The following is a 27,957-nucleotide window of genomic DNA, read 5'->3' as shown; positions in this document are numbered from 1 at the left end:
TAACTGTGCATAACAAAAGTTACATATACGTTTTGCACATACTACATATAATATATAAATATATAAGGTGCGAGGAAAAGAAAACTGGAAAAGTTTGAAGCCTGAAGCTGCTAGACAATAAATTATACAATCAAACCCAATCATTTAAATTTGTGTACACAATTTTTCAAAAACAAATATTGAAAAATTTTAATTCCATGATTGTTTTATTAAGCACACCACAAAAGTGCCATATCAAAGATTTTGGACGTAATTTTCAAATTTTTATGTGATCTTTCAAAACCTCATTTTGCTTCATGACTGATCCGTATCATTTTTCCCCATGATCCAATTGATTTTATAATGTCTTGAATAGTGAGTCGATCCCATGCAATTTGAATCGACTCTCCTTTAACACTGCATGTGTGTAATACGTACCACCCTTTCAACCATCAATGACCAAATGCTGAAAGCCATGGGATTCAAATCAGGGTATATTGGAGGCTATTCACCTTTGGAAATAAATCGAAAATGATTTCTGCGTACTGGTCATTTGTTTTTCAACCAGACCTGGCAATATCTTACATTAGTAACACTGCACTGCTAAAAAAAAGATCCAAATTTGGAAACTTTCGATATAGTGATTTTTATACAAGTTTGGTATAGTTTGTTTTGTTTTGTTTTTAAGGGTTTTACGGCGCTTGCAACACATTTAGGTTATATCAGCGCCAGTAAAAAAGGAAGAAAATGGGATAGTCGAAAGTTCTAGAATTACAATTAAAGCATCCAAGAGAGAGTAAGACAAAGGGGAATTGGGAACAAATAGGGATCAGATGTAGATTCCAAGAGCTTACCACCAATGTACTTAGCTTGAGATCGCCTATAAGTCTTATCCGGACACAAGCACAAAATCCAACAAGGAGGAATACACTCAGATGCTTACATCATACATTAAAATAAATAATAATAACACATAACAGAGAGATGATTTACAAGGAAAAAAATATCATCTCTCAAAACAATAACTATGCATTCGACTGTTTCCCTCCCAGCCAGGACTCGGTCCAGGGCCAGGACAAAACCAAGTAATCTCATTCCAAGACAAAGACAGAAAGCATGTTGGAAAACAGATATAAGGGGATAGAAGACACAGTATGTACCCCCCTGCCCGCTATGGGAGGTCAGGATCCCCACCCAGAGTTTGGTATAGCTGACATAGTTTCTTAAACATTACCATAAAGCATTTTTGATTAAACTTTGCAAGAAATAACTTCAGGTTTTGTTCTTGTTGCTTGAAAATTTTCGAATATTTTTGGTTTCTACTTTGTACTGAAATAGCATGTAATTTAAGGGGTGGTTTGGGTCTAATTATTAGGAAAATCCTTCAAAAATTTGATTTTGAGATTTTAGTGGAAAATGATATTTTATTATCTTAGAAATAATATAATTGAAGTCCAAACTCTTAAAGTAGACTATAAAGGCACGAAATACACAGTCGAAAATTGTACAGGTAGTAAGAAATGTGTGAAAAACGGGAAGCCATTTTGCCATTTTCTCAATATGTCATTTTTCTAAGGGTATGGGAAACTGTGTCAAACGTTACTCAGAATCTATTCAATGGAATTGTCTGAAAATTTCCACAGTTATCACAGAGATAATGTATTATGTCACCATAGAAAGATTTTTTTGATAAGATTTGTGAATTTTAAATTACAATCCTAAATCTGAATTTTTTACATCAATTTTGTCATAACATTTTGATTCTCAACTTTGTAATGCTCTAATACAAATTCCATAAGCTAAAGCCGTAAAATCTCTCTATGGTGACACACTATGGTACAATGTTGACAAGAGGGAAGAATATGGATGTCATTCCTTCATTAGTTTTTGTGGAACGTTTGCCACAAGATTGTTATATTTTTTGATGTCAGACCCCCAAATTAGATCGCAAAATGGGTATGAACACAGATAATTAAAAATTTTCACCATAAATGTTGTTTTTTAACCTATATTGATGATACAGAATGATTAAAACCGCCCAATATAGGTTATTAACATTTTTTTAGAAAAGACCCAAACCGCCCCTTAAAAAAATGGATTCTCCTCGCACCCTTACAGACACACACACACACACACACACACACACACACACACACACACACATATATATATATATATATATATATATATATATATATATATACACACACACAACACGTTAATGAGATCAGAATAGTAAAATAGTAGAATTGCATTGATCAATTAATATAACAATGAGTTGATATGCAAAAAGAAATTATAAAATCATATATTATGATAAATAAAATGTGCTTACAATTATATAGAAATAATATATAACAAAGCAATTCATGTAAAAAAAAAAGGTTAGTGCGTGGGAGTGTAGTGAGTGGTGTTTATCATTATTGTAGATTAGTTCTTGAAGAAGAATATTTCCAAGTTCACTGTACTATTGCACCCACAAGCTTATATTCTTTATTGCACTTTTCAATACAAGTTATGTGTTATTGTTAGTGGTATAAGGTACATGATTGGAAATATTATAATTTTTTTCCTCTTGTTTCATGTTCATAAAATAGGATTTTTATGTTTTCCAAGATTAAGCTCCTATGCCTCTAATTTTAAGTATATTGAACCTCCTTTGAATTTTTAAAAAAGTTGGCATATACCTCATTACACTGATTACATGTAGTATACCGTAGGAATGTATCATAGGGTATTTATTAAATTGGTGCTCAAAATATTGAAATAAAACTATACAGCTAGAATGCGTTTTTTAAAAATATCACCTGATAAAAAGTTATTGTGTGCAAAAATAATTGAAAAATATAGCGATGATCACATTTCCATGATCAAAAGAAAATAAAAAATTATAGAATTTATAAAGGCAAGACTTATTAAAGCAGTTTAAGAAATATTTATAGATTGTTCAACATATTTGAGGTTGTTTCTTTTGTTTATTTTTAAGGGCTATTTTGGCGCTTGCGACGCATTTAGGTCATTTAAGCACCAGTAAAAAGGAAGAAAATGGGATAGCAAAAAGATTCTAGAATTTCAATTAAAAAGACATGGGGAAAAAGTAGGACGAAGGGGAATGGTTCAATTAGCGAACAGATGTAGATTCCAAGAGCATACCATCAATGTACTTAGTTTGAGATCACCTAAAAGTCTCATCCAGACACCAACATAGGATCCCACCAAGAGAAATAAACTCAAATGTCTACAAAATATATCCAAAACAGAATACATAAATAACAATACACAACAGAGAGATGATTTACAAGGAAAAAAAATACCATCTCTTAAAACTAATTCTAAACATTTGACTGTTTCCTTCTCAGCTAATGACTCCGCAAGGGCCAGGATAAAATCAAGTAATCTTATTCTAAGACAAAATCAATCAGAAAGCAACTCGGAAAACAGATATAGGGGATAGAAGATGAAGCGTGATCTCCTGCCCACCATAGGAGGTCAAATACCCCACAGAGTAAGTGAGGTTAGGGTCACTTTTTATAAGTAAATGGGAGAGAAGTGAGAGGAGACTGAGGAAGATACGGAGAGATAATATTTTCCGCACTCAGGAAATCTTTAGAATCTCATATGGCTTCCCATCTCACTTAACCATGAACAATTTATGTAACATTTTCCTTTCAACATATTATATATAGATCAAAGCGATAATAAGCTGCCAGAAGCTTTAAAAAGTAATAAACAAAAATGAATATAACAGCTTCAAAAAAAAGAATAAAATACCAAAAACAGAATGTTTCAGGCTCAGAACCCTTCTTCAGCCAACAAAAAAAAAAACTAATGAAAACAGAATAGAAATTTCTCTGCCGTCAATCTGCTTTTTAAATAATAATGTATGTAAGTATTCATTGTTTTTTGTAATTGGCTGAAGAAGGGTTCTGAGCCCGAAACGTTCTGTGTTTGGTATTTCTTTCTTTTTTTTTTTAAGCTGTTATATTAATTTTTGTTTATTACTTCATATATAGATCAGCAGTTCGATACCCAATGTGTAAAAGAAAAATATACCCGGAAGACCAATCCAGTCGAATAAGACCTTTAAAACCAGCTGTATCATGACCTCTGGTATAATGAAAATTTACTCTCAGCCCATCTAACTTCAGAAGTCCATTACATTAAGATAAGATAAACTAAGATAAGATGAACTTTATTTATCCATTTCTGGAAATGTACATTGGGTATTGTTATAGACTAATCAATTAAAAAAAATAATCATAATATCATTGTTATCATGAATTTCATATCTTGGAAGCATCCTCCCTCTGTCTTTTCCCCCCTCTTTCTTTTCATACCTATATTCCCCTTTTTAATATATATATTAATGATCCATCCCATTGACCATGTCATAATCACCACTGTCCTGCTATGGTGCCAGTCTGTATAGACATTTGTTGTTCATGTTTTCTAAGCTATGAAAATAATACAAAACACTTTAAAAATTGCTTATTTTTATAAATGGATAGAATAGGCCCATTTCATAGAAGTCTGTTACAAGTTATAATAATTATACAAGAAACGGAGAAATCTTTCAAGGAAATGTTTAAAAGAAGAAAAGATGAAAAATAAATCAAAAGTAAGTCAGTGTCCGTCCTCGTCTTTGTATCTTTATGGTTAACATCAACAAGATCATTCATTGGTAACATGACTTCGATAAACAGCAAATGTGTGAATTAAGATAAAATGTTGAAAAATTATGTCATTTAATAGGATAAAAATATCTTTACTGATAGGATGCTCACAATACGTTTTTAATTGCAGACTCGTGAATTAAATAAAAATTACAATAATAAAAGAAAAACAATTGCATCTTTCTTATAAGTGAAAAGTAAAAAGAGTATGATGTAGTATAATTATAAGTGGAAATACGTTGCATACTTGTTTTGAGTCGTCATTTCTCACAATAACAAATCATAATTTTTTTTATAAAGCCACATACTCAACATAATTGTGTGATTTGTGTACAAAATTTGTACTAACTTTGAAATACATCTGTGATTTTTACTTTTTTTTGTGTGTGATTCGTTTCAGATCAATTTTTAAAGTAATAATATTTTTTTAAAAATTCAGAACATCAGTACTTTGCTGCATTTGTCGATGTCCCAGTTACAGCAATGTCGCCTTTCCTATATTGTGGGATGGTGGGAAGGGCCTTGGATTTCCTGTTTTTTTGTTGAGGAGTGCTGACAAAGGACTTGTCTGAATGTGGTGTTGAAACAGGAGGGCCTTTGTTCGTTGAAACTAAAGACAAAAAAAAAATTCAATTAAAAATAGGCCCATGAATGCAAATGAAACAGCTTTACAACAAAACATGTAATAACGAGTTAGAACATAAATATAAACGTAATACAAAGAATGGCCTTATAGGAAAACTAACCGTATTGATATCAAATTATGTAAAACCAGAAAATTATAATTTATCGGGAAAAAAAATTCTGAACTCTGATGACGTATAGCTACTTGAGTCACATTTTCCATCAAGTAAATATTATGTGAACATTTACATCGAGTACATATAACCATTCTGAACAAAAAATTATCAATTTTATCAACTAGGAAATTAAAACAAAAATAATGATTATTTTTTCCCCTAAAAATCTGTTAAAAAGGCCTGTATAAAGCAGAAAGTAAAAAGCATGAGAAATGTTATCCCCCCAAAAAATCAGCCTGCCATCCTGTTTACTTGTCAGATGTCCTACATCGAAGGCAGATTTGACCATTAACTAGGTGGCTTGAAGTTAAATCCCCAGCCTCAGCACCTTGACTTTTTGGGATGATTTCTTCTTTTATTTTTTATTTTTGCTTCGTCTGGCACTATTTCATACGCATGTTTTCAGAATTTTTCGATTAAAAAAAACAAACATGAAATTACTTAACGTCATACACAATTGCTACACAACATATTTAGTGTCATTCATGATTATATAGCATTAAACGAACAATATCAATTGGTTTCTACTTTGTGTATATAACCATAACCTTATACAAAGTACTTTCTGCTAGACCTGACAGCATAAGCTTATCAGGGGACAGGGGATAGTAAGAACTTTAACTTCACTTGGAATCGATTCTGGCCAACTTGCTTGTGAGAGGAGCGCTCTACCAACTGAGTTATTGGGATAGCTCCAATAATACCAATTTAGAACCTAATCTCTCTGAATTGAGCTTTTAATTCTCTTTCGATATTATTGAAAATTATCCAAACAAACAATGTTATGCATTGACAGTGCACAAGATCAATGCCCACTGCCAAACACAAGGGAGTTCTTTAATAATATTAATGATTAAAATAATTTTTACAGCGCCAATCTCACCAAAGGGGCTATACGAACAAGAAGCCAACACAAAATCATAAGCAGCTCATAAGAAAGCAATGCTATTAGTATATTCAGTTGAAAAGATAGAATTGAAATTAAAAGAAATCATCAAATAAGAAATCTGGAAATATTATTAAAATGTGATGTAAAATAATATATTTTTTGATGAACTCGTATCAGCTAACTAATCTAATCAACATGTTAATATAGAATCATCGATGCCTCTGATTTCCAGAATTATTATCTGAGAATCACCAGTGCTACTCTGGACGCCACAAATGAAATACAATAATTTTTACTGTCCTGAAATAAATAGGACAAGCATTTGACACTCAATTATTTCTCAATATTATAAAGAGGGAGAAGAGTAATGAAAAGAAGCAGGCACAATTTGTTCTTGGGCATCGCTTTCACGCATTAACTTTTCAATTTTAAAATCAACATGCACATCCAACCTTTTGGTTTCCTTCTGGCATTTATATTGGCGTTACGTCTCGCTCTGTCTGTTGACCCGCCTGTGTTTGGAGACACACCTCTCTCCTCTGCTGAAAAATTTAAGGAGTGACCAAAAAATGTTAGAATTATTATTCCAAATAATTCCATTCAGTTTGTGATTCGTCATGTCATAAATCATCTCTTTTTAAATCTCTTTTGGCTATATCTTCATTAAAGCATCATCTTTTTTGGATTTATAATTTGTAAAAAAAAATTAATGAAAAACACGTATGAAGGCACATATTTTCTGAAACAAAAAAAAATGAAACAAGACATAGGTTACCTGTTATTTTATGACAAAAAAAAAAAGGTCGTGTGCAAATTTTATGAGACACTTCACAACAAAAGTTTCTTATTGCCTCATATAACTTTGGTTTCACAATCAACATTTGCGTGATTATCGTATATCAAAACAGATTACAAAAACGGTACCTCTATGATGGTTTCCAATGTGTAGTTGACTGTTATTAGCAACTTTCCGTCTTTGGCGATTTTTCTGATTTTGACGCGATTTCTGCAGAAAGAAATTATCAGCTTATAAGTAAATGTGATAATGTTACAAAAATTTTATGCTTCAAGAGGGATAGACAGCTAGTTCCACCCTTTCCTGCATTAAAAAAAAAAAACAAAAACAAAAACAACAAAAAACAAAGCTTTAAAACTTCAGGAAAGTAACTGAGATTTTGTTTTTGAAAAGTTATACCACCAGCTGGCTTACTGCAATTATTTTTTATTGGTACAAAGTTTTTATATGATAAAAACACATAAAATCTTGTTATATAGTGATTTGCAAACATGATAGTAGGCACAGTCTATCAAAAACAGTTAAAACACCTCAAACAAGACTCCACATTTTTTATGTAAGGTTCTGATTGTATTGAAGTATAAGGAATTGACAAAAAGTATTGCTGTACCAATTTAAATATTTCATGCACATATTCTACATCGTAAACTTGAAATTCCCACCAATAAAACAATAACACACTATTTCGTTTGCCAAAACAAGCGAGCTCGGGGACAGCAATATTACCTCTCACTCTCGATAACGATTTGAAACAATTTAATGATGAAAACATTAACATCACTGGCAGAGCTATCAAAAATTATAAAAGAGGCACACAGCAGAGACAATTGGAGAATCTTATATAGTTTCCCCCAGTAACTCACATAACTCTTCAATTTTTTTGATCAATAAATCAATACAATTTTGTAAATGACATCTGATCATAAACAGTCGTATCTTCCTATAATCATTTTCTTTTGTCAGAAAGTGTGGCTTTGAATAAATGATTATAAGCATGGTTTTTTAATATAATTAATGTTGTTGCCATTCTCTGTTTATACTCTTTAGGAGAAGAATCTATTCCAGTCATGGTCGCCACTGCATAGTTTTGCTTTGTTGTAGCACCTGTGCTTTAGATGCATCAGTGTGATCCATGGTGAGTGTAAGTGTTGTTGTCCAATTTTGAGAGGCTGCGTTTATCACTAAGTCTTTTCACAGCGTTGAAAAACATTCCCAATTTCTACCATTGGTGTCGTTGTTACAAGCTTGGTAATTTACATTAAAGCTTTGTCATAAAACATGACTCTTCTTGGAGTATTTGATTTTTTTCTTTCAAAGTCAAGTTGCACAGAACTACATTATGATCACTCAGGCCCTGAGCTGTAGACTGATTGTATGAGGTTTGGGCATGTTATTAGAACAAGGTCAAGGGTGTTTAAGTTTGTTAACTACCTGTATTAGATTGAACTCATGTACTATTTCTAACATTGCTTCATCCCACTCCCTTGCAAATTGTGAAATTTGTCTAATTGTTTGTGTTTCACAATCGATGTCTGGCAAGTTAAAGGACTGTTTCTCATTGAATCAGTAATTGTTACAAGGGATGATGCTTTTGCTTTTGCCACCCACCACATCGTCTGCATTCATTATTTACATGAGGGTATGAAATACTCTTTATAAAACCGCGAACTACAGGCATGTGTCAAGAGGATGTTGTTGTAAAAAAATTGCAAAAAGGAGCACAGTGAGCATTATTAGGGATATAGATGTAAACAGTCTTTAACATAAAATTCTAATCAGCACCCGCTGCCAGGCCAAGATAGTGGGGTGTGTAAAGATACTGTCCTATATTCTTATTTTACGATTTTTAAAGCAGATTCCAGTATCCAATTCCTTCACTTATCTTTATAAATTATCTTTACACTAAAATATAAGATAAATACATAGCCAACTGATATCATTGTTATTTTCCAAATTGAATAGTTGATGCCCCTGTAAAATGCTCTGAGCACTTCCTCGTGACATGGAAGAACACTCAAAACAATATAATATTTTATTATTATTATTATTATTATTATTATTATTATTATTATTATTATTATTATTATTATTATTATTATTATTATTATTATTATTATTATTTATGGAGCATTTCCATGGATTTTAATATGCTTATTGCTCATTACTCCAGATGGTGATATAGAACCAAAACTCCATTTCATACCAGCCACCTATTAGACAGTCTTTATGTACTTTCACCTCAAAAAAATATTTCATTGCCTATAGCCAAGTTCTTATTCAAACCTGTGTGGAAATCAAACTGTATCAAATTTACCTCGTGACCTCCATCCATGGCACAGCAACAGAACCCGACCAAATCACGATCTTAATTTTGAGCCTTTTCATTTTACCATACCATAAGAAATTTCACTACTCAAGGTATCAAGCAAACTTTAACTTCTGCCAACTTATGCTCCAATTAATTATTCAATGATAATCCTTTTTATAATCAAATTGTATCTGCCTCACCTCAAGATAACTGTTACTGCTGTTGCTTGCATTCCGCGCCATTCTTCGTCTTGCTTCTTCTTGCTCTAAAATCTTCTTACTCCCTACATTTCCCATTATTTTCAGGGGAGGCAAACTCTGGTCTGTCATGATGCTGGTTTTGTCTGCAAAGTCATCATTGGCCATATGTGCACCATCATTCATGATATGGTTATGGTGGGCCAAACGGCTGGGCGTCAGCATAGACCCAAAGTCATCAAAGTTTTCATCATCCAAGTTGTTATAAGGTTGTGGTCGGAAAAGAGAACGGCCGCCAACAATGGCTGCCTGGACTTTATTTTTCTTTTTAGCTGCTAGAGCAGCAATATTGCGTGTATTAGCATTGATAACTGTGCGATCTGCTTGGGACATTCGTGAGGAATTATTTGAGTGGGTGTTGACAGAATTGGCAAGATGAATTGGATTAAGCTCATTGTTGTTGTTGTTGTTCTTTATCAATGCCTCTGCTTGCTGAATCTGTTTAGCCTTGGCGCTTCTTGTGAAAACCTTGTTGCTTTCGTCCTCTCCCAACCTACCAAAATTTGTTTGACAAAAAAAAATGTAAATAGAATGAAATAATAACAAATTTTAAAAGTTTCCTTTTCATCTCTTCTTTTAAATATATTGATCTGACGTACTTTCTAAAACCATATAGTAATAACAATAATAATAATAATAATAATAATAATAATAATAATAATAATAATAATAATAATAATAATAATAATAATAATAAAAATAATACATGGCATTTATATTGAGCATTTTATCACTGTGTAGTGCTCAATGCATGTTTCAAATAAATATACAAAATTTACATATATAAAACGTATACCATTATGATATCAGTAGCAGCAGTGTATGTGATATCGTATCAATATCATGAAAATGTAACTGTAGTGCTTTAACAATGATTTAAAACTATCAATAGATTTTGCTTTTCTTATCCTTCTAGGCAGGTCATTCCACACAAGGGGTCCAGTGTGGGCAGAGGAACAGCCACCAAAAAATTTACAATTATAATTATTTCTAAGAGTAAGCTTCGTTTTCAGCTTCAAACAAATATGAAAGAACGTTGACTTTAAAATGGGTGGCAACAAAATAAGGAACTGAAAGAAAAATCAATGCACAATATGGGTAATACAAGCTTATTGTGGTAAGAGACTTTCCTTTTGACTCTGGTTTGAGTCCCACAATAGGCGGTGAAAAGTTGAGCCCTTGTTACTGTCATCTATTGTTCCCAGTAACTTGTCATTCACATAAGTTTATAAGAAGCAATAACTATGACAATGATGCCAGGATAGAGGATAAACAAATTCAGGTGTTCAAATACGATAAAAAAGTTTCCTGAAATGCAATATGTGAAACTTTTATTGTAAGCCCTCAATATAGTGGGAGAAAAAAAGCATAAAAGAAATAATTTGAGATAAACCGTTAATATAATGAAATCAAAAACAAGAATTGACGAAAAAAATATAAACAAAATAAAGACCAAATGAGTACAGGCCGACTTACTCTGAAATTTTCGGTGTTGATGGGACATTAAGATTAGTCAAAGATGATGCCTGAGGAATAAAACAGCATTCAACAAAATCAGCTTCTATCAAATACGTTTAAATATAATATAATTATGTCTAAACCAAAGACAAAGTAAAACAATAATTTAAAAAAAAATAAGAAGAGCAGATTCCCTCACAATGAGAAATAGGATATGATCGAAATTGCTATGAGGTTAAAAAACAAAACAAATACACATAGTCAATGAATATGAATCACAACCATAGTAGTAATACTTATTATATGCGTATGGCCCAACAAAATCAGATTGTTAGTAAAGGTAAATTAGACAAAGTCTTTTCAGCAAAATAGCACCCACTAAAAATTATAATACCGTAATACTTTAAATAATTTTGAAAAGGTTGAAAGTAAATATTACTTGCTTGATGTGTTAGAAAGAAAATCGACAAATATGACCAAAAAATAGGTGCATCAACCAAAATGATACAATTGTCATGCAAAATCTAACCTTGTCAATAGAAGAAAAAGAGCTGATGTCATCTCCATGCAGAAGTCGCTGGTTTTGCTCTTCTTTGTACAAGTCATACATTCTCTCTAGGTCCGGTGGGCAGGCTATTTGGTGTTCTAGGGTAGTTAACATACGTCACGGGTTAAAATGGTCAAAGTACAAAAATATGATAAAAATAAAAAAGAAAAAAGCAAAAAAAAAAAAAAACCCCAAAAAACCCAAACAAACAAACAACCCCCCCCCCCCCAAAAAAAAATAAAAAAAAATTAATAAATGCAACTATCCCCCCCCCCCCCCCGGAAAAAAGAGCAATAATTAAAACTAAAGTATGGCAGGCAGGATCAGGAGGAAGTCAACTCACTTGACGCCAACTCTCTCACGAATTTTCCTTCTTTATCTGTTACCAAATCTGAGACAAAATCAACAGTTACACAGGTAATTCCATTTAAAGTTAACTTTATGCAACTGACAGATATTGTGAAAGAGGAGATAATATATCATAGCATGAGTGAAAAAGAGGGAGAGTGCAAGCACTCTGTCTGAAAGTCTTAATGACCTACCACACTACACTCTCATCATAAAACGATCATTGACGTGAATGTATCTCAATTGATTAAACAAACATTGACAAGGTAAATAAACAGATACGATGCTGAAAATGGGGTATTCATGGTCAAACTTTGCTCATCTTTCACTGAAAGCCAATACACTCGTAGTGTGTTGACCATCCTCATTCTTTACAAAGCATACATGGATTAAACATGATACTAGTACCATACATTTTGGACACAAAGACTCATTCTTAATGAGTTTTATGCTTATTTTTATGCAATTGAACTAAATATCTTACAAGGAGTTAAACTGCACAACCAAAAAGAAATAAAATTTTTAAAAAATAAATAATTAAACGAAACAACAGATTAAAAAATTAAAAAGCATGTGCATACAATCATACACACACACACACACACACACACAAATACACACGCGGTAAAACTTCAATCAAACACATCATTCCAATGATATAATGACGATCCAAAAGCAAACAAACAAAAAAAAAACAATGAAAGAAATATTTGATACCGAATATTCTATTTACCAGTGTGAAATGTTTTATTACAAACTCATAACAAAATATGACGATAAATAATTTCAAATAAAATCCACAAAACAAAAGAGGCAGCCACACAAATTGTTTCTATCAGTAAGAGAATAATTTATTGCATGCGCACAATATTTGATACACCATGCACCGTTTTCCAAAAATTTGGATAAAGTCACCCTCGCCAAATTTTTTAAAGTTCCGAGGCATTGTTCAAATTCTGACAATTATTTCTCTCATTGGACAAAGAAAATTGGATGTGAAATGTATTTTCACAGGCGGATTTGCCAATCAGGGTTCACATTCACTGATCCCATATTTTAATTAAAAACAGCCAGAGGAAATTTTTATTCATAGTGCCGGGGAGTAATTATGACAAAACTCAAATGAAATTGGAAACTCATGAGAAATCCTACATGATAACATATGATATATTGTTACGACTTTCTGAAAATTAATGAAATTGATTTATAATCATGTTTTATAAATGAGCGGGCACAAATTGATGATGATGATGATGATGATGATGATGATGATGATGATGATGATGATGATGATGATGATGATGATGATAATAATAATAATAATAATAATAATAATAATGATGATGACATCTTTTTGACTTCAAAGACGTCTATAATTTAAGAATCTGCAACAAGTTGGGGACCACCTTATTACATTAATACCGTAAAGCAGGTAACTAACTTTGAACGCCTAGGTAACTTTGAACGGATAACAGCAAAAAATAGTGTTAGCACCTGTCCTCAAAACATATTATGTTTTTTTTTCCATTGATTTCTTTCCAGTTTTTTCTTTAGCCTATTTTGATTTTGTTTTACATTCTGTTTGATGACGTCTTAATTCACTGTGGAATTCTCTGATATACAAACCACCTCCTGGTTTTCATAAATATCAACAACGCTGCAAACTTTCTGTTGTCACAGGTAATGGATAAGTGAAATTTGATAAATAAAAAATGTCAGCTCTGGCTAATGATATGGTTTATTAAAATAATCCTATTAATTAGAAGAATTAATTGTAAATTTTGTATGAAAAAACATTTATGTTCAACACTAGAGAGATCAGCGACAGAACGAAGTGACTTTTAACACAAGATTAAATTTAGCCCAACAGCTTAAAATAGTTGTCATATGTATTAAGACAGTAAATAGCAGAGTCAAAACACGTAATTTGATAAGTTCGATTCCATAAATCACAGTATTCAATAAATAAGGAAACTAATCATTTTAATTAGTTACTGGTATAAAGGTAAAAGACTTTTATTTCATAAGTGGAGGCTGTGTTTAATGTTACTCCATGCAGCATTGTGAAAAAGCAATTGTTGGTCTATTTGAGAGCCTGATGATTATCTGTTAGATATTTGGCAACATAGCTTTATTTTTTGTCTCATCTACATTCTACCCCTCCACTTCCCAATTTAGCACAGATTCAAATGCCAAATCCTGATGCTAGGGCTTACAAAATGAATGCGGACAAGTTGCTGGCTAAAGTTGTAACAGTAATTTTGTTTAATTTGGTATTACCATTAGAAAGTGCCAGAAGACAAATAGAGAATAATTTTTTTCGCGATGATAGGGGCTAAGCTTTTAAGCTTAACAGCCATATTCTCTGGTACTTTCTTACTCACTTCATTTCTTGTTATTATTAACACAAGTGCCTGCTCCACTCACTTTTCTGAATTAATATTAACCTCAAATACCTGAGCTTACTCAAAGTCTCAATCATTTCTATGTTACATGTTTGTGTTAAGAATATGGCTATAAGCTTAAATGATGGTTAACAAAACTTAACAGAGTTTGTGTGTTGAACCCATGACCTTAAGAAATCAGGGAGAGCAAATAAAGATAGACACAGAGTTTGAAACCACAGTGGACTTGTCATATCAGTAAGATCGAAGGTTCATGCCCCCATCGCCACGAACAATTTTATTCTCTATTTGTCTTATGGCACTTTCCTACTCACTTCATTCTTTGTTATTATCAACATAAGTGCCTGCTCCACTCACTTTTCTGTATTAATATTACTATTGCTAACATAAGAAGAAACATAACATAAGAAAGGCAAGTCCGATAAAAAGTCTGGTTGTTTCTTTGAACATGAAAAAAATCTCCTCATCATTGCGCTGCAGAGGAAAGACCATGGACCCATAGCAAGACTTAAACCAACCCCAAATTTAAAATATGTGATAAGAAGCCTCAGCAGCTTGCATTTTGTACAAATTTTCCTCATTACACAGGAGATGGATGTTAAATTCGTAGGGCCCTTATTGCACAGCAGCGTTGTCTTAATTAGAAATTAGGAGTGTGCCTATCTTGTCAGATGTGTTTAATATGTACTGGTTCCACCGTTATGGGGTTTTGTCAAATTGTCGTGTGTATAAAGCATGGTGTTTAAAACAGATAAATGCTAATACAAATGTAATCTATTGATTTTTATATGGATTACCCTTTGAGGATTTGATCCAGTGCAGGCTTTGTCGTGAGTGGCTCCATTAAGCCCATGTATGCTTGGAATTTGGAGTAGATACATTAACTTATAAACTTTTGTTTATTTTTAATAATAAAGTTGTGATTTACAGTTTGGTCATGTCAAATCATTTTAGTGTGTTAATTGAAAGTGTCCAAATTCACCCAATTTCCCGGAAAACTTTGAAGACCATTGAAATCGGAAATAGCAACCAATAACTAATAGCAAAAATTATCATTTTGTTATAAAGTCATTGGAATCCTTCTTCTCCTTCCTCACAAAGCATTAATTAGGAACCTGTTCAATTTTCTTTTGGAGGAAAAGCTTTTGAGTTGAAAATAGTTCAATGTTACCCGGTTTCCAATACTTGATGTAGTTTTTCAGCCAAGATGAAGAAAAGGGATTTTGTAATTGTTCAATGAAATTGACCAAGGAACACATGCCCATCTGATTGCTATAATGGAAAATGAATAAATGAAAGTAAATACAAAACCATTTACCATCAATGATTTCCTTCTGTCGGCGGATAATATCATCTGACAGATTCCTTGATTGATGCAGTTTGGAGATGTACAAGTCTTTATGTCTTATCTGGAAGTCTTTGGCCAAGGCAGCAGATTGCCCTTCCAAGGATTGGATCTCCAATTGGTGTACACGACACAGGAGATGTAAAATTTCTTGCTGATCGGCATTGCTGATTCTAACTGGAATCATCTACAAAAAAAAATTAAAAAAAAAATAAATAAATAATAAAAAAAAAAATAAATAAATAAAAAAAAAAATATATATATATACGAGTGAGCGCATGCGCGCGCGCGCGTGTGTGTGTGTGTGTGTGTGTGTGTGTGTGTGTGTGTGCACTTCCCGACATGAATAATATGAGAATTGTTCCTTTGACCTTAAATGCCAAAATCGCCCAAGTTTTTAAATGGATTGCAAAATGGTTAGGCTTAATTATGAAGAAATATGAAAACAAGTTTGATATACTTGTTCAGTGTTAGTAACCTCCCCTTTTGCAATGATGACAATGAAAAGAGAGAGAGAGGTCATTCAATCTCTCTACAATGAAGGAATTATAAAATATGAAGCATTCTCTGAAGGGCCAAATTTTCCCAATGCAATTGCAAGTAAGGTTATTAAATGAATTTTTGAGAGAATTCGACTAATGGGAGAAGAAATTTATTGGTGGATACAGACCATTTGGAAGCAGCTTGCTTCTCTCGCTAACCAAAACCTAATGGTTTATGATAAAACTTTTTTTATTTAAACCAATTTAAAGGCGAAGTATTGAAGCGTTCACGGGTAGTTTTTCAGAGACGGATCCGTTATAGAACAGTAAAGTTGATGCCCCAAACGTAAACAATAACAAGTCGCTAGTGATTTCCGTTAGGGACCGGAATAATTTACGCACAATATAGGTCTCCCAATTTTGTAGTTTGAGTTGTAGGCAATACACTTTCAGTATTGAAAATATGTTTACATAAAATCTAACAGTTGCAGAAATAATAATATAAGACTAAATTATTATGAAAATCAGGCTCCGAATAATTCTCGTTTTGTTCACACCAGCGCAATAATTTGCTCTGGTCTAAAAATAGATAGACGTAACTTTTGATAAATTTTACCTTTTGTTCCATAAAATATCCATATCTAGACATTATTTGATGCATGATCGAGTATTTATGAATATGTGTTTCTTTTGCCACCTAACAGCCAAATTTTAAAGGTTATTTTCTTTCTATTATTTACATTGGAACGTGAGCTGTCAAGACAGGAACATGTGGTTTGCCATGTGCTTCTCGACCTTTGTTTACGTTTGGGGCATCAACTTTACTGTTCTATAAGTAAGAAAACTGAATGGGAATTCCCAAACTTGAGTTAACAATCAAGAAAAAACAAAGGCTTTTAAGTGACTGTCAAAACTCCGACTTAAGCAGTGCAATTTCTACTACTGAGTTATCAATTCAGCCCCATTTAAATACATTGGAGCTTTTGTATAAATCACAACATCATCTGTTTTGCGAGCATCCTGAAAAGTTTCCAGTCACATTTGTGTGGTGTGGTCTAATCTTTAATCACTATTTAGCTAGAATAGACCAAAATAATGATCTTTGGACACTATAGAGAATTTTTCTACCGATGACATATGAACGATTATGGAACAATATCAATTTTTTAGTAAATCATTGACCTACAACACTGAACAGCTACACTTTTCAAGTAAAGTTTAGCAAAGCATGTCACTTCTGTAAACATTGAGTTAAATTCCAGACTAAAAGCCCTCTAAATAAAAATGAGAACACCTCAAGAACCACATAAAACAAAAAGCGTTAAAGCAATTCATGAATCGAGGGCCTTAACTGCAAGTCATGAATTCAAGACCAACTTTTATACACTATGGACGAATGCATTACAAGCTATATCCATGGCAATGGCATCATCTCGTGATTTCAAAATCATATCAAATTTAGTACAAATCAACAAATTTAAAACAAAAACTTGAAAAAATATCAATGTGTTTTGAAAAAGGAAAAAATCAAAAATTTTTATTCAAAAAATATTTTTTTGGTGTGTTTTGGATCCAGCTCTATATTTCATGCAGAAAGATGCAAAAAAATTAATTGTCTCCTCTTATAGGGGTGCCTTCCCCCCCCCCCCCCCCACACACACCTCTCGCTATAGGATTCTTAAAACACGATTTCAAATCTATTTGTAAGTATGCACTTCTACATACATATTTTAAAGCATTTATATAGATAAAATAGTACTTCAAGGATCATAAAGTTATAAGTTTGCATTGTTGCAGTCCTTTGTGCCGCTATGTGGTCTTGTGGTATAACACGCTTTCAGATAGGAAGGTCTTTGGTTCAAGTCCCACACTGAGCAGTGCATTGTTGAGGCTCTTTACTCACATTCTCTCACTGTTCTCAGGTGTAACACGAGTACCTGGCTGTTAAAAGGGTTGTCTCTGTCTGAAAATATTGTAATCTCGCTTAACAGCCTGTCATGTCCCCTCCTATATGTTCTGTGTTGCTGTTGGCTAGGGCCCCTTTGTAATGGGCTTTGAGCACGTTTAGTGGTTATTGCACTAAATAAAAGCTCAAGTCTTGATCTTCAACTGAAATATAAATTCAATTACCTGAGCAATCCCTGTATTGTAACCTTTGTTTTTAAGTGCACATAAAATGAGTGACTTTTATTCACCCTTAGAAACCAACGAGCTATAACAAACGCTGCTGTAGACCTGTGAGTTGCCCTCATCAAAATGCTTTCTACTTAAGACAGCACTAAGGGACAGATTTATAAGAACAAATGTGTTCCCCCAAATAATTAGAGTTTCTTAAAGGAAAGTATGGAACTCTATCTTAAGAGATAATCAAGTAAACAGTATATACAAACCTCCTCTAGCTTGTGAGTTTTATTGCGAGCTGTCTCCAATTCCTTCTGTATTGTTGTTTTTATCCTCTCTGTCTTGTGCTTTTCTTCATGTAATACCTTCAATTCGTTTCGAGCCACCTGTACCTCGGCTGGATCAGCTCTTGTCTCTACACCTGGCAAACTATTTTCCTTATCTTCATCTAGCAAAAAACAATATAAGAATAGCAGCACGATATAAGTAATAAGGCTAATGTATTATTTCACTGACAGAATAACAGTTTAACAATCGGGTGAGATGAAAACCGATTCTACTCAATGATTGGTAACAATTTCAAGCTAGTTTGATCCTATATATGACAACAGAAATAGAGTGACCATGGATAATCAATTTCGACAAATTAATAGCTTTATCTATGATCATTGATCGTTACAAAAATGAGATGGATTGATTCTTAACTGGAACTTCACTCTTCAACTGGAGATACACATTATTATCATCATCATCATCATCATCATCATCATCATCATCATCATCTATTCATCATCATATCATTCATACATCATTATTATTATTATTATTATTATTAATTATATATTATTATTATTATTATTATTATTATTATTATTATTATTATTATGTTTTTATAAATATGAAATGAATAGTATTATTTTTCCTTGTCTTTTGTTAATAAATGTCATCGGATTAATCAAATCAAGCAATTTATCCTTCTTTATGTTTTGAAATGTTCCAATACATTAATCAAATCAAGAACAAACTTTACCAAGGTATTTGTTGTCCGTCAGGTTGGATGTCTCACTCGGTGATGTCCGATTTGCTTTTTCAGCCTCAAACCTACCAATGAACAAACAATGCTTTGTTAAGAATACTTTCTCAGAATTTTATTTTTATTTATTTATAATTTTTTTAAAGATATAATAATATCACTAATTCTTGAGATTTTGGGTAGGAAAGATGCTGAGATAGCAATGAATTCAGATCATAGACACAGAAGAATATTGAAAATACTAGTATTTCTTTCTATATCACACCCTCTTCTCCCCCCCCCCCCCCTTCCTCCTCCTTTCTCTCACCCTCTTTCTTTCTATCTCATTATTAACTCACCCAATCCTGACGCCAATTATCTCTGCATGCACAAACCACTGTTCACCTAAATCACCAATATTTTCGCTAGGGACTTTTCCATTGAGACAATCTAACAAGTCATTGTAGTTAGAAATACTACACTTCTAAAAAAAGGTGAACCATTTTTCTTGATAAACAGACTATACTTTATTTGATCTAAAGGCTGTTTAATGAAATCTAATTTTAATGTTAGAAAATTTTATAAAGACACACAGTGAATATGGCCACGGTTACTTTTCCCCCCATCATTATTTACTTTTTTCTCAGAGGAATTACATGCACAATATTAAAGCTATTGTTTTTCATGTTTACATGTTGGTATAAGTTAAATAAAATTATGTACATACTAATCCTCTTTTAAATCGAGCAACTGAATCTTTTTCAATTTTTGAAAAGAAACAAAATAGCTTGGGAGAGCAGATAACACAGAGGTAAAGGGCAGGGCTGAGTGAGTTAACATATTATCATATATTTTGGCAAATTTGATTCTTAGTGACACTAAAGCTCAAAACCAACAAACAAATCGTTATCAAATGTTGTATGGTGTTTGAATTTGACATGAAGTTGATTTGCGTGTATTATGAGATTGATTAGACATCATGATCATTTCATCAAAAAATCAAATTTGTTTCGTCAAATCCCATCAAAAACACATGCCATCATTTTAAGCACATGGATTGTGTGTCAACTTTCCAGCTTGCGATGGCAATGGGGTGGAAGTAATTGAATTTAATTGATACCAGTTAGTGGTTCCTTTCATTATTTTGAATACAATCAATTTCTTAAAATTTTTATGAACTGTTTTCCATTCATAATATTGAAAAAGAATTCCAAGATAATTGAACGAAATATATAATATATGACCTTCCCTCCCCCACCCCCCCACCCCCCCCCCGCGCCTCGAAACGGTATTAAGTCAGGTTTTTCAGTTTTGGGAGAGTGAGGTGGATATAAAGAAAGGAATGGAGCAAAGAATAGTAGGGATAGTGTAAGAAAGCATTTCGTTTCAAAATAGTCATAGTCATTCAATTGGAAATATATTGACTAATGAGATTGCAATTAAAGAAATGGGACTGGTCAAATCAATCATTGCATTGTTTCCATTTTGTGTCAGATGACAGCTTAAGGAGGAGGGGGTGGGGCTTATTTTGCAATGACTTACATGAAAACATGTCATTTAATATTCTTCTTTGAGCTGCATCCTCAAATGGTTATAACATGTCACTAGTGATCACCACCCTTTTGTGTTCAATCGTAAGCTATATTCAACTCTCCTCTCCACTTTTTCTAACTGTTCACTCACATTGCTGATTGTATAAAAAAAAACCCTAACCCCCTATTTTCAGTATAAAACACGACAAAACGAACATCTCTCTCTCTCTCTCTCTCTCTCTCTCTCTCTCTCTCTCTCGCTCGCTGTTTGTCCCTCTCTCCCTTTCATCTATCTATCCATCCATTAATAGGTCTGTCTCTCTGTCTTTTTATCTATCCACACATTTAACTGTTTCATTGTTTGTTAGTTACAAGTATTTCCATCGACAGTTCATTAATTGTTGAAGGTTCTATTTACTTTTCTGCTTTTTTTTATTTAGAAGGTGTTTATCCTACAACAATCTCTGTAAGATTAGGCAACTGTTGTTCCTAATAAAGACTTAGCTTGTGCTATAATTTCATGAAGAAAGAAAGAGGGACAAAGGACAGTCACTTTGATCATTAACCAATGCAACTAGACAAAGAAATAGTATCAAAATGCACAAACACACACACACACACACACACACACACACACACATGCATGCCGACTGTGATAATGCAATGCACACTTTAAAACCAGTTTTCTTTGTTTTCCAAACCCTGACTTAATACTGCTTGGAGGCATGGGGTCACACATATCAAAAGCAGAATATATCTCTCAGTGCCCAAATAAAAAGCTCTGTGGAGTTCTCTTATGAATTGAAAAATGTATTGTCTATCAAGACAATAGAAATTGAGTTCAAATTTTATTCAACTTTTGAATCATAAATTTTGAGTTGATCGACTTATCATCACGTTCATTAAACGGGTACCATTCATTGAAAGGACAGCTATGCTCGTGAAATATAAACCACAGAATAAGTGTGAACTGTAAACATAACCCTTGATAAACTGATACAAAGCAAGCCCTAAAAGTATTGGCACGATATATACAATCTCCATGCTGAATTATTATGGTGATGTTGATGACAAGGATGATGATGATGATGATGATGATGATGATGATGATGATGATGAGGAGGAGGAGGGTGAGGAATATGATGATGATGATGATGATGACGAGGATGATGATGAAGTGTCAAAAAGAAGATAATGATGACATACAATTAGTTGGGTTGTTTTGTTTTTTTTCAGATGACATTTAACACAGAGTTCAGTTCTTGTTTGTTTTTCTCTCAACTTTTCTATTACTATTATATGTGCAATGTGACATAACTGTTAATTTCATCATTATTTTATGACATCATAGAGCGATAGAAAGATAACATGACAAAATCTCACTCGCTGATAACCAGTTGATTCCTGTTAGTCTCAAGGCTGATCTCCATAGAGGCATTATTTAATTCCATTAAGGTGCGACTGAAAAAAACCAAAAACATTTTCAATATCAAAAATGGGAAGCACACACTGAAGAGAAACAAAAGTCTGAAAAGAATCTGTGCACATACATTCAGTCTTGTCTTCAAACCGTTAACATTGACATTTGGAATAGAGCAGTAATAAAATTCACATCATTTATGCGTAATCTTTATGAACATTTGAAGCATCAAATTATCTTGAATACTGTATATGACATTGATGATGTTTGATTAGACATATGCCTGGCTGTCAGATTAAATCCTCAGACAAGAAAGGTCCATTCTACTTTTCTGACAAATTTTTTCTCATATTTTACAATCGACTAACATTTTAGAACATCGCTTTTTCAAGATTCGATTTAATAAAAGTGGTGTGTTCAGTATAATACTGCAGGAACCATAGTAGAAATTGTGATTTTTAAGTTTATGCTTGATTTACACCAAGAGCAATCATGTGTTTAAGAAAGGGAAATGTATTTGCAGCACAAAAGAGGATTAAATAAGTTGTTTTTTCTCTAACAAGTTTAAAAAAACCAATGTCATCATTGACCCCATATCGATCCTGCATTTAACTATTTTATTATATTTATGATGAGTTTTGTTGTAAAATGGTAAAATAAAAAAAAATTAGTCATTCAGTTTACCGAAGTTCCATCTGATCTTTAAAACTTGTTAAAAGTTGTTCTTTGAAATGAGTCAGCTCTGCCTTGTCAGGTCTCCTTTGTGATTCAACCACTTCCGCTGTAGATTAGAATTGATTACATTATTCTTATGCGGCATTACTTTTACAATGTTATGATGATGATGATGATGATGATGATGATGATAATGACGATGATGATGAGGAAGAGGAGGAAGAGGTGGAGAAGGAGTGGAAGGAGAAGAAGATGGCAAAAAAGTGGAGGAAGAAGAAGAAGAAAAGAAGATGAAGAAGAAGAAGAAGAAGAAAAAGAAGAAGAAGAAGAAGAAGAAGAAGAAGAAGAAGAAGAAGAAGAAGAAGAAGAAGAAGAAGAAGAAGAAGAAGAAAGAAGAAGAAAAGAAGAAAAGAAGAAGAAGAAGAAGAAGAAGAAGAAGAAAAGAAGAAGAAGAAGAAGAAGAAAGAAGAAGAAAGAAAAGAAGAGAAAAGAAGAAGAAGAAGAAAAAGAAGAAGAAAGAAGAAGAAGAAGAAGAAGAAGAAGAAGAAGAAGAAGAAGAAGAAGAAGAAGAAGAAGAAGAAAAAGAAGAAGAAAGAAGAAGAAGCTTTTATATACAGGGTGTCGGTCATCTTGTTTGGCAGTTATTTCCACTCAAAAGTTATTCTCTGGAAAATTGATCACTGAATATATCTGCCTTGGTTTGTTTCTTGGCTATTAGTGTAACAGAAATAAAACCATTGATGGCAAAATGATTTTTTGTTGAGTATTTCCATTATACCTTATATGTTATTCTTCCCGATATGGTTTTAATTTTTAAAAAGTAAAGTATAAACAAAAGAACAAAAACTATAACAAAAAGACAAATAAGACTTAAAGATCTGAAAAAGTGTGCATGAAACATTGCCAGACAACGCAAGAAAGAAAATACAAGAAAAATGCCATCCCCAAAAAATCAGTTTTCCTCGACTGGAGATCGAACCTCAGACCTCAAATAAGACTTACACTGCACAGCTTGAATGTTAGCCACTGACTGTCTCTGTAGTGATGATTGATCTGTTAGTTTGGCTCGAAGTCTCATGATCTCCTCTCTGAGCTCAGCAATTATATTAGAATATTGGGCAATGTGATAAGCTACATCAGTCACATTTCGACGAACCTTGAGTTTAGAAATAAAAATAAAATGCCAGTCAATCTTTTACTTTATATGCACTGGTGATGACAGACCGTTTTAATTATATGATTTGATAATAATTTATATTTCAATGAATAAAACAAACTACTCCCCACCCTGTTATATTTTTACAAATTGTAATTTTCCCTTTACTTTAACATTATTCACTTTCTTACAGTAAAAAATTTAATTTACTTCAAAATTTGGACGATATGATCAAAATATTTATTTACTTTTTATAGAAAATAGACGTCATCGTTTGTATTTTTTTCAGTGTTAAAGGAGTAAATTTTCAGAGAAATTTAACTTATCACAGAACAGAGACTTGGGAAAGTCTCTAAAAGTTATCTAAAAAAAAAAAAAAATCAAATTCAGATTTATAAATTCCCATGAAGATCTCCACATATATAGTTTTACACAAAAAGGGATGATATTAAATATAATAAAATTGATGAATAAAAAGGCAAAAGGAAATTGGTTCAAGCCTCAAATGGTAAAATTGCAATTTCAAGGAATAACAAAGTTTTTGACAATGACAACCAATTACATGTACAAATTATAAGTGTTTTTGACTATATCCAATCTTTAGAAAGCTGTTGAAAGCCGTATACGCTCATTGAGTTGATTTATCCGAGCTTATTGCAAATACATTTTCCATTTTTTATGAATTGTCTTTACTTTTGCTGAGATCATTATCTGTGATTATTTTCTTTCAACATTTCCCCATTTTATTTACTTCGCTTTTGGCACGAATTAAAAAGTTATAGGTTTCTTCAATTAAAAATGACTTACAATGCTTCTTTCAAAGTAACATAATTGGAAGAATCTAAAGCGGATGAAAGCAAAGAAAAATCAATTGATCAAACAAGAATACCAAAATGTCATAATTCCCATAAAATCGCGGGAAAATTTTGTTACTTTAGTTTTGATCTGTTTGGCTCTATCTGCGTAGACCAGTGTGTTGCGTGACTCCTCAAACTGTATGCTGGCTGGGCTAATGTGTGCTATCATTACAGTTTTGCAATTTCCACCCAGTGCATCCTTCAGCAGACGAGTAAGTTTACTGTCCCTGTAATTTATGTACCTTGGTCCATTCTTTTCACCTGCAGAAGATAAAGCAGGTGTTGTTGCTTGAACCCGGTAATTTAGAAAATCAGTGATAAAGTTAAAGGATAACTCGAATTTTAACAAAGACAGGTGATGTGAATGTTTCGGGTTTGCTGTCTATCACTTGTGGGAACAAACAATGAACTTGACATAAAAATAGATGATCAGTATGAGATGCTAACAATAATTGTTAGACAAAGGATACCAACATTTTAAAAAAATGTTTTCTCCAGTCTCCTTTCAGAAATGTATACAATAATCATGATATGATATTTACAAATAAAAGTACATATTTCCCGTGGTCCTACCTTTCCTTGTACCCTTCGAAATGTTTCATTGTGGATCTCACTGAGCATGTCATGTTATTTGCACCTGGTTTGGTTACATTGAATTATATATATATAACAAACAAGGCAATTCAGTTGTGGAGTCAGCTTATTAATCTAAGATTCAAGATGATGTAGTGGCATTTGGGTACATATAAAACACTCTAATCTTTTTATTCAGAATTTAAAATAACTTACTCAATGCATTAATGCAATTGCCTAGTGCAAGCAAAGATCGGTTGATGTGGGCCCCTTCTACCATGCGCTTGCCTCTATTATGAGTATTAGCAGCCCTCTCAGATCCTGCAAGGTCAACTAGGAAGAGACGCCCTGTTCTGACTTCTTGCATGACATTACGAACACGATTTCTCTGCTTTACAGTGACTTGCAAGATGGCGTGAGATCTAGAAGATGTGGCATTAGCTGCTGTTGGCTCTTGAGTCCTCTCCAAGTTCCCTTTTACCAGCATCTCCATTACCTAAAGAGAAAAAGATAATAGAGTTAACAAATTACACACAATATTAAATGTTCATAGACAAGACTAATGCCATCTTTAAATTCTCAGAAAAAATAGGGTATGCACTAGTGTGCAAGATTAAAATGTAAATCGAGCCAGATAAAGCAAATAGAAAAGTACACGGATAAAAACAATCTTGTATTCAGATGTTATCAATTCCCATCAAAAACAGCAAATCTTAGATTTGATCAAGAAGGCTAATATCTAAAGATATTTGTTTTCATTAATTGTTCTCTCTATTTAATGTGATACAGCATCATACAACAGTTCTGCGTAAGATTGTTATCTTGACAGTTATTGGCAGAATTCAATTTAACTCTAACTTGACCATTTATCAAACCGTTTATACCACGAGAGTTTCCACCTTCAATGAAGCCAAAGTTGCATTGTTGTAATGGCTCCTTTGGTAAAAACGGTAAGATCTTATAGCATTAACCTGATAAAAAATACTGTGAAATATTGTGATCTGAGAAGAATTCAGTTTCACAATTACAATTAAAGAGCTTAAAGGTCTAAAACACTGTGTGGCTTACATTTTATTTCAAATTGAGTGAACTTGAGTTATGACCTTCCCTTTAACGTTCTTATTTCTTAGTGGGGTAACTATAGTGTCAGTCAAAGTATGAAAAAGAGTAGGCGTAACCGATGTAACATTAACAAAAATACTGCTCTCCCTATCTGATTTCACAGTGGTGGAATTCCGTCACAAAAACACAACTGCTAACTCTCATAATAATGATGCCATTGCTAAAGCTGAAGTATGCTGTAGACACAAACAGGGTGTTTCACAGAATCTCGTGAGTCACATATGTAGTTCCTTCCCTATAATACCTACTTGATTTTAAAAGATTCAAAATAATGTAATAATGAGTTGCTGATTTTATTGGCCTTAAATGTTGTTCCATCAGTATTCATCTTTCAAAATATAAATTATCAATGTGTCAGCTATCATATATAATGTTTAACAATATCAATAAAAAATTAAATGATTTTTAAAAACTTTTTAAAAATTGAAATATATAAATAATAAATGAATAAATAGACTGTTCAGTCAAAGATTTAGAGAATAAAAAGTTTAAACCGTATTGAATTTTATATGTGGTTGAAATATTTCATATATTTTATAAACTGTAAAAGAGAAATAGAATGAAAATTGTTGATGTTCCTTTGACATATATTGATAGCCATATCTACTCAGTATTTGCCAGCTGGAGCTATGCTAAAAAAAAGGCATCCACAGGTAATCAATAACTCGGGATTGTTCAATTCAATTTGAAGATTTATCCATTTTCAATAAAAGAAAACATGTGGGAAATCGTGGCATGTCTCTTGCCCATAGACATAATTAATTTGGTAATCTCTTATGTGTAAGCGCAGAGTGAGGTGTGTGTTTATGTGTGTGTGTGTGTGTGTGTGTGTGTGTGTGTGTGTGTGTGTGTGATGAAGAATCCCTGGGCATTCCCTTTCCTTTCTTTTTTTAAAAACAAAAAGTCAAGAGTATTGACTCGAAGAACCCCTTTACAGCTGTTGACCTCATGAGAATTTTAAAAAGACACAATAAGGAAAGGATAAAAAATGGGCAACATCTAGTACTTGTACTGACTTCGAATAAATGTTGATTCCCCCCCCCCCCCCACTGTATGAAGAACACACAAATAATCAATTTAATTGCATCGTCAGTACATTAACACTTACCTCTTGAGTTGACCTTGCAGACACCTCAAGTATTCCAGCTACTTGCACATTGCCCTTGGCATCTTCTCGTAGCTCTAAGAATCCAGATTCTGGA

At 32.8% G+C, this 27,957-nt stretch overlaps 1 protein-coding gene across 2 annotated transcripts in view; it reads right to left on the bottom strand.

Annotated features, from left to right (window-relative positions):
• Positions 1-5,019: 5,019 nt before the first annotated feature.
• LOC144972847 (kinesin-like protein KIF19) overlaps positions 5,020-27,957 on the bottom strand; it is a 29,640-nt gene continuing 6,702 nt past the window's right edge. Inside the window, exons 7-21 of one of the 2 annotated variants that reach the window (XM_078914564.1) lie at positions 27,864-27,957; positions 25,850-26,129; positions 25,137-25,321; positions 24,050-24,203; positions 23,057-23,153; positions 22,336-22,413; positions 19,439-19,509; positions 18,678-18,856; positions 15,779-15,992; positions 11,690-11,805; positions 11,179-11,228; positions 9,646-10,195; positions 7,266-7,347; positions 6,794-6,883; positions 5,020-5,262 (exon numbers count right to left, since the gene is read on the bottom strand). The exon at positions 27,864-27,957 is cut by the window's right edge and continues 32 nt beyond it. In XM_078914564.1, coding sequence (XP_078770690.1) covers positions 5,096-5,262; positions 6,794-6,883; positions 7,266-7,347; positions 9,646-10,195; positions 11,179-11,228; positions 11,690-11,805; positions 15,779-15,992; positions 18,678-18,856; positions 19,439-19,509; positions 22,336-22,413; positions 23,057-23,153; positions 24,050-24,203; positions 25,137-25,321; positions 25,850-26,129; positions 27,864-27,957 — 2,407 coding nt within the window. In that variant the 3' untranslated portion in view covers positions 5,020-5,095. The remainder of the gene's footprint in view (positions 5,263-6,793; positions 6,884-7,265; positions 7,348-9,645; positions 10,196-11,178; positions 11,229-11,689; positions 11,806-15,778; positions 15,993-18,677; positions 18,857-19,438; positions 19,510-22,335; positions 22,414-23,056; positions 23,154-24,049; positions 24,204-25,136; positions 25,322-25,849; positions 26,130-27,863) is intronic. The other variant, XM_078914565.1, reaches the window with a different exon arrangement.

Source organism: Berghia stephanieae, chromosome 5 (assembly GCF_034508935.2).
Source record: "Berghia stephanieae isolate SIO BIC M18660-M18661 chromosome 5, UCSD_Bste_1.3, whole genome shotgun sequence".
Lineage (NCBI taxonomy): Eukaryota > Metazoa > Mollusca > Gastropoda > Nudibranchia > Aeolidiidae > Berghia > Berghia stephanieae.
The sequence above is the reverse complement of the archived record's forward strand: the minus strand, read 5'-3'. Positions and strand labels throughout refer to the sequence as shown.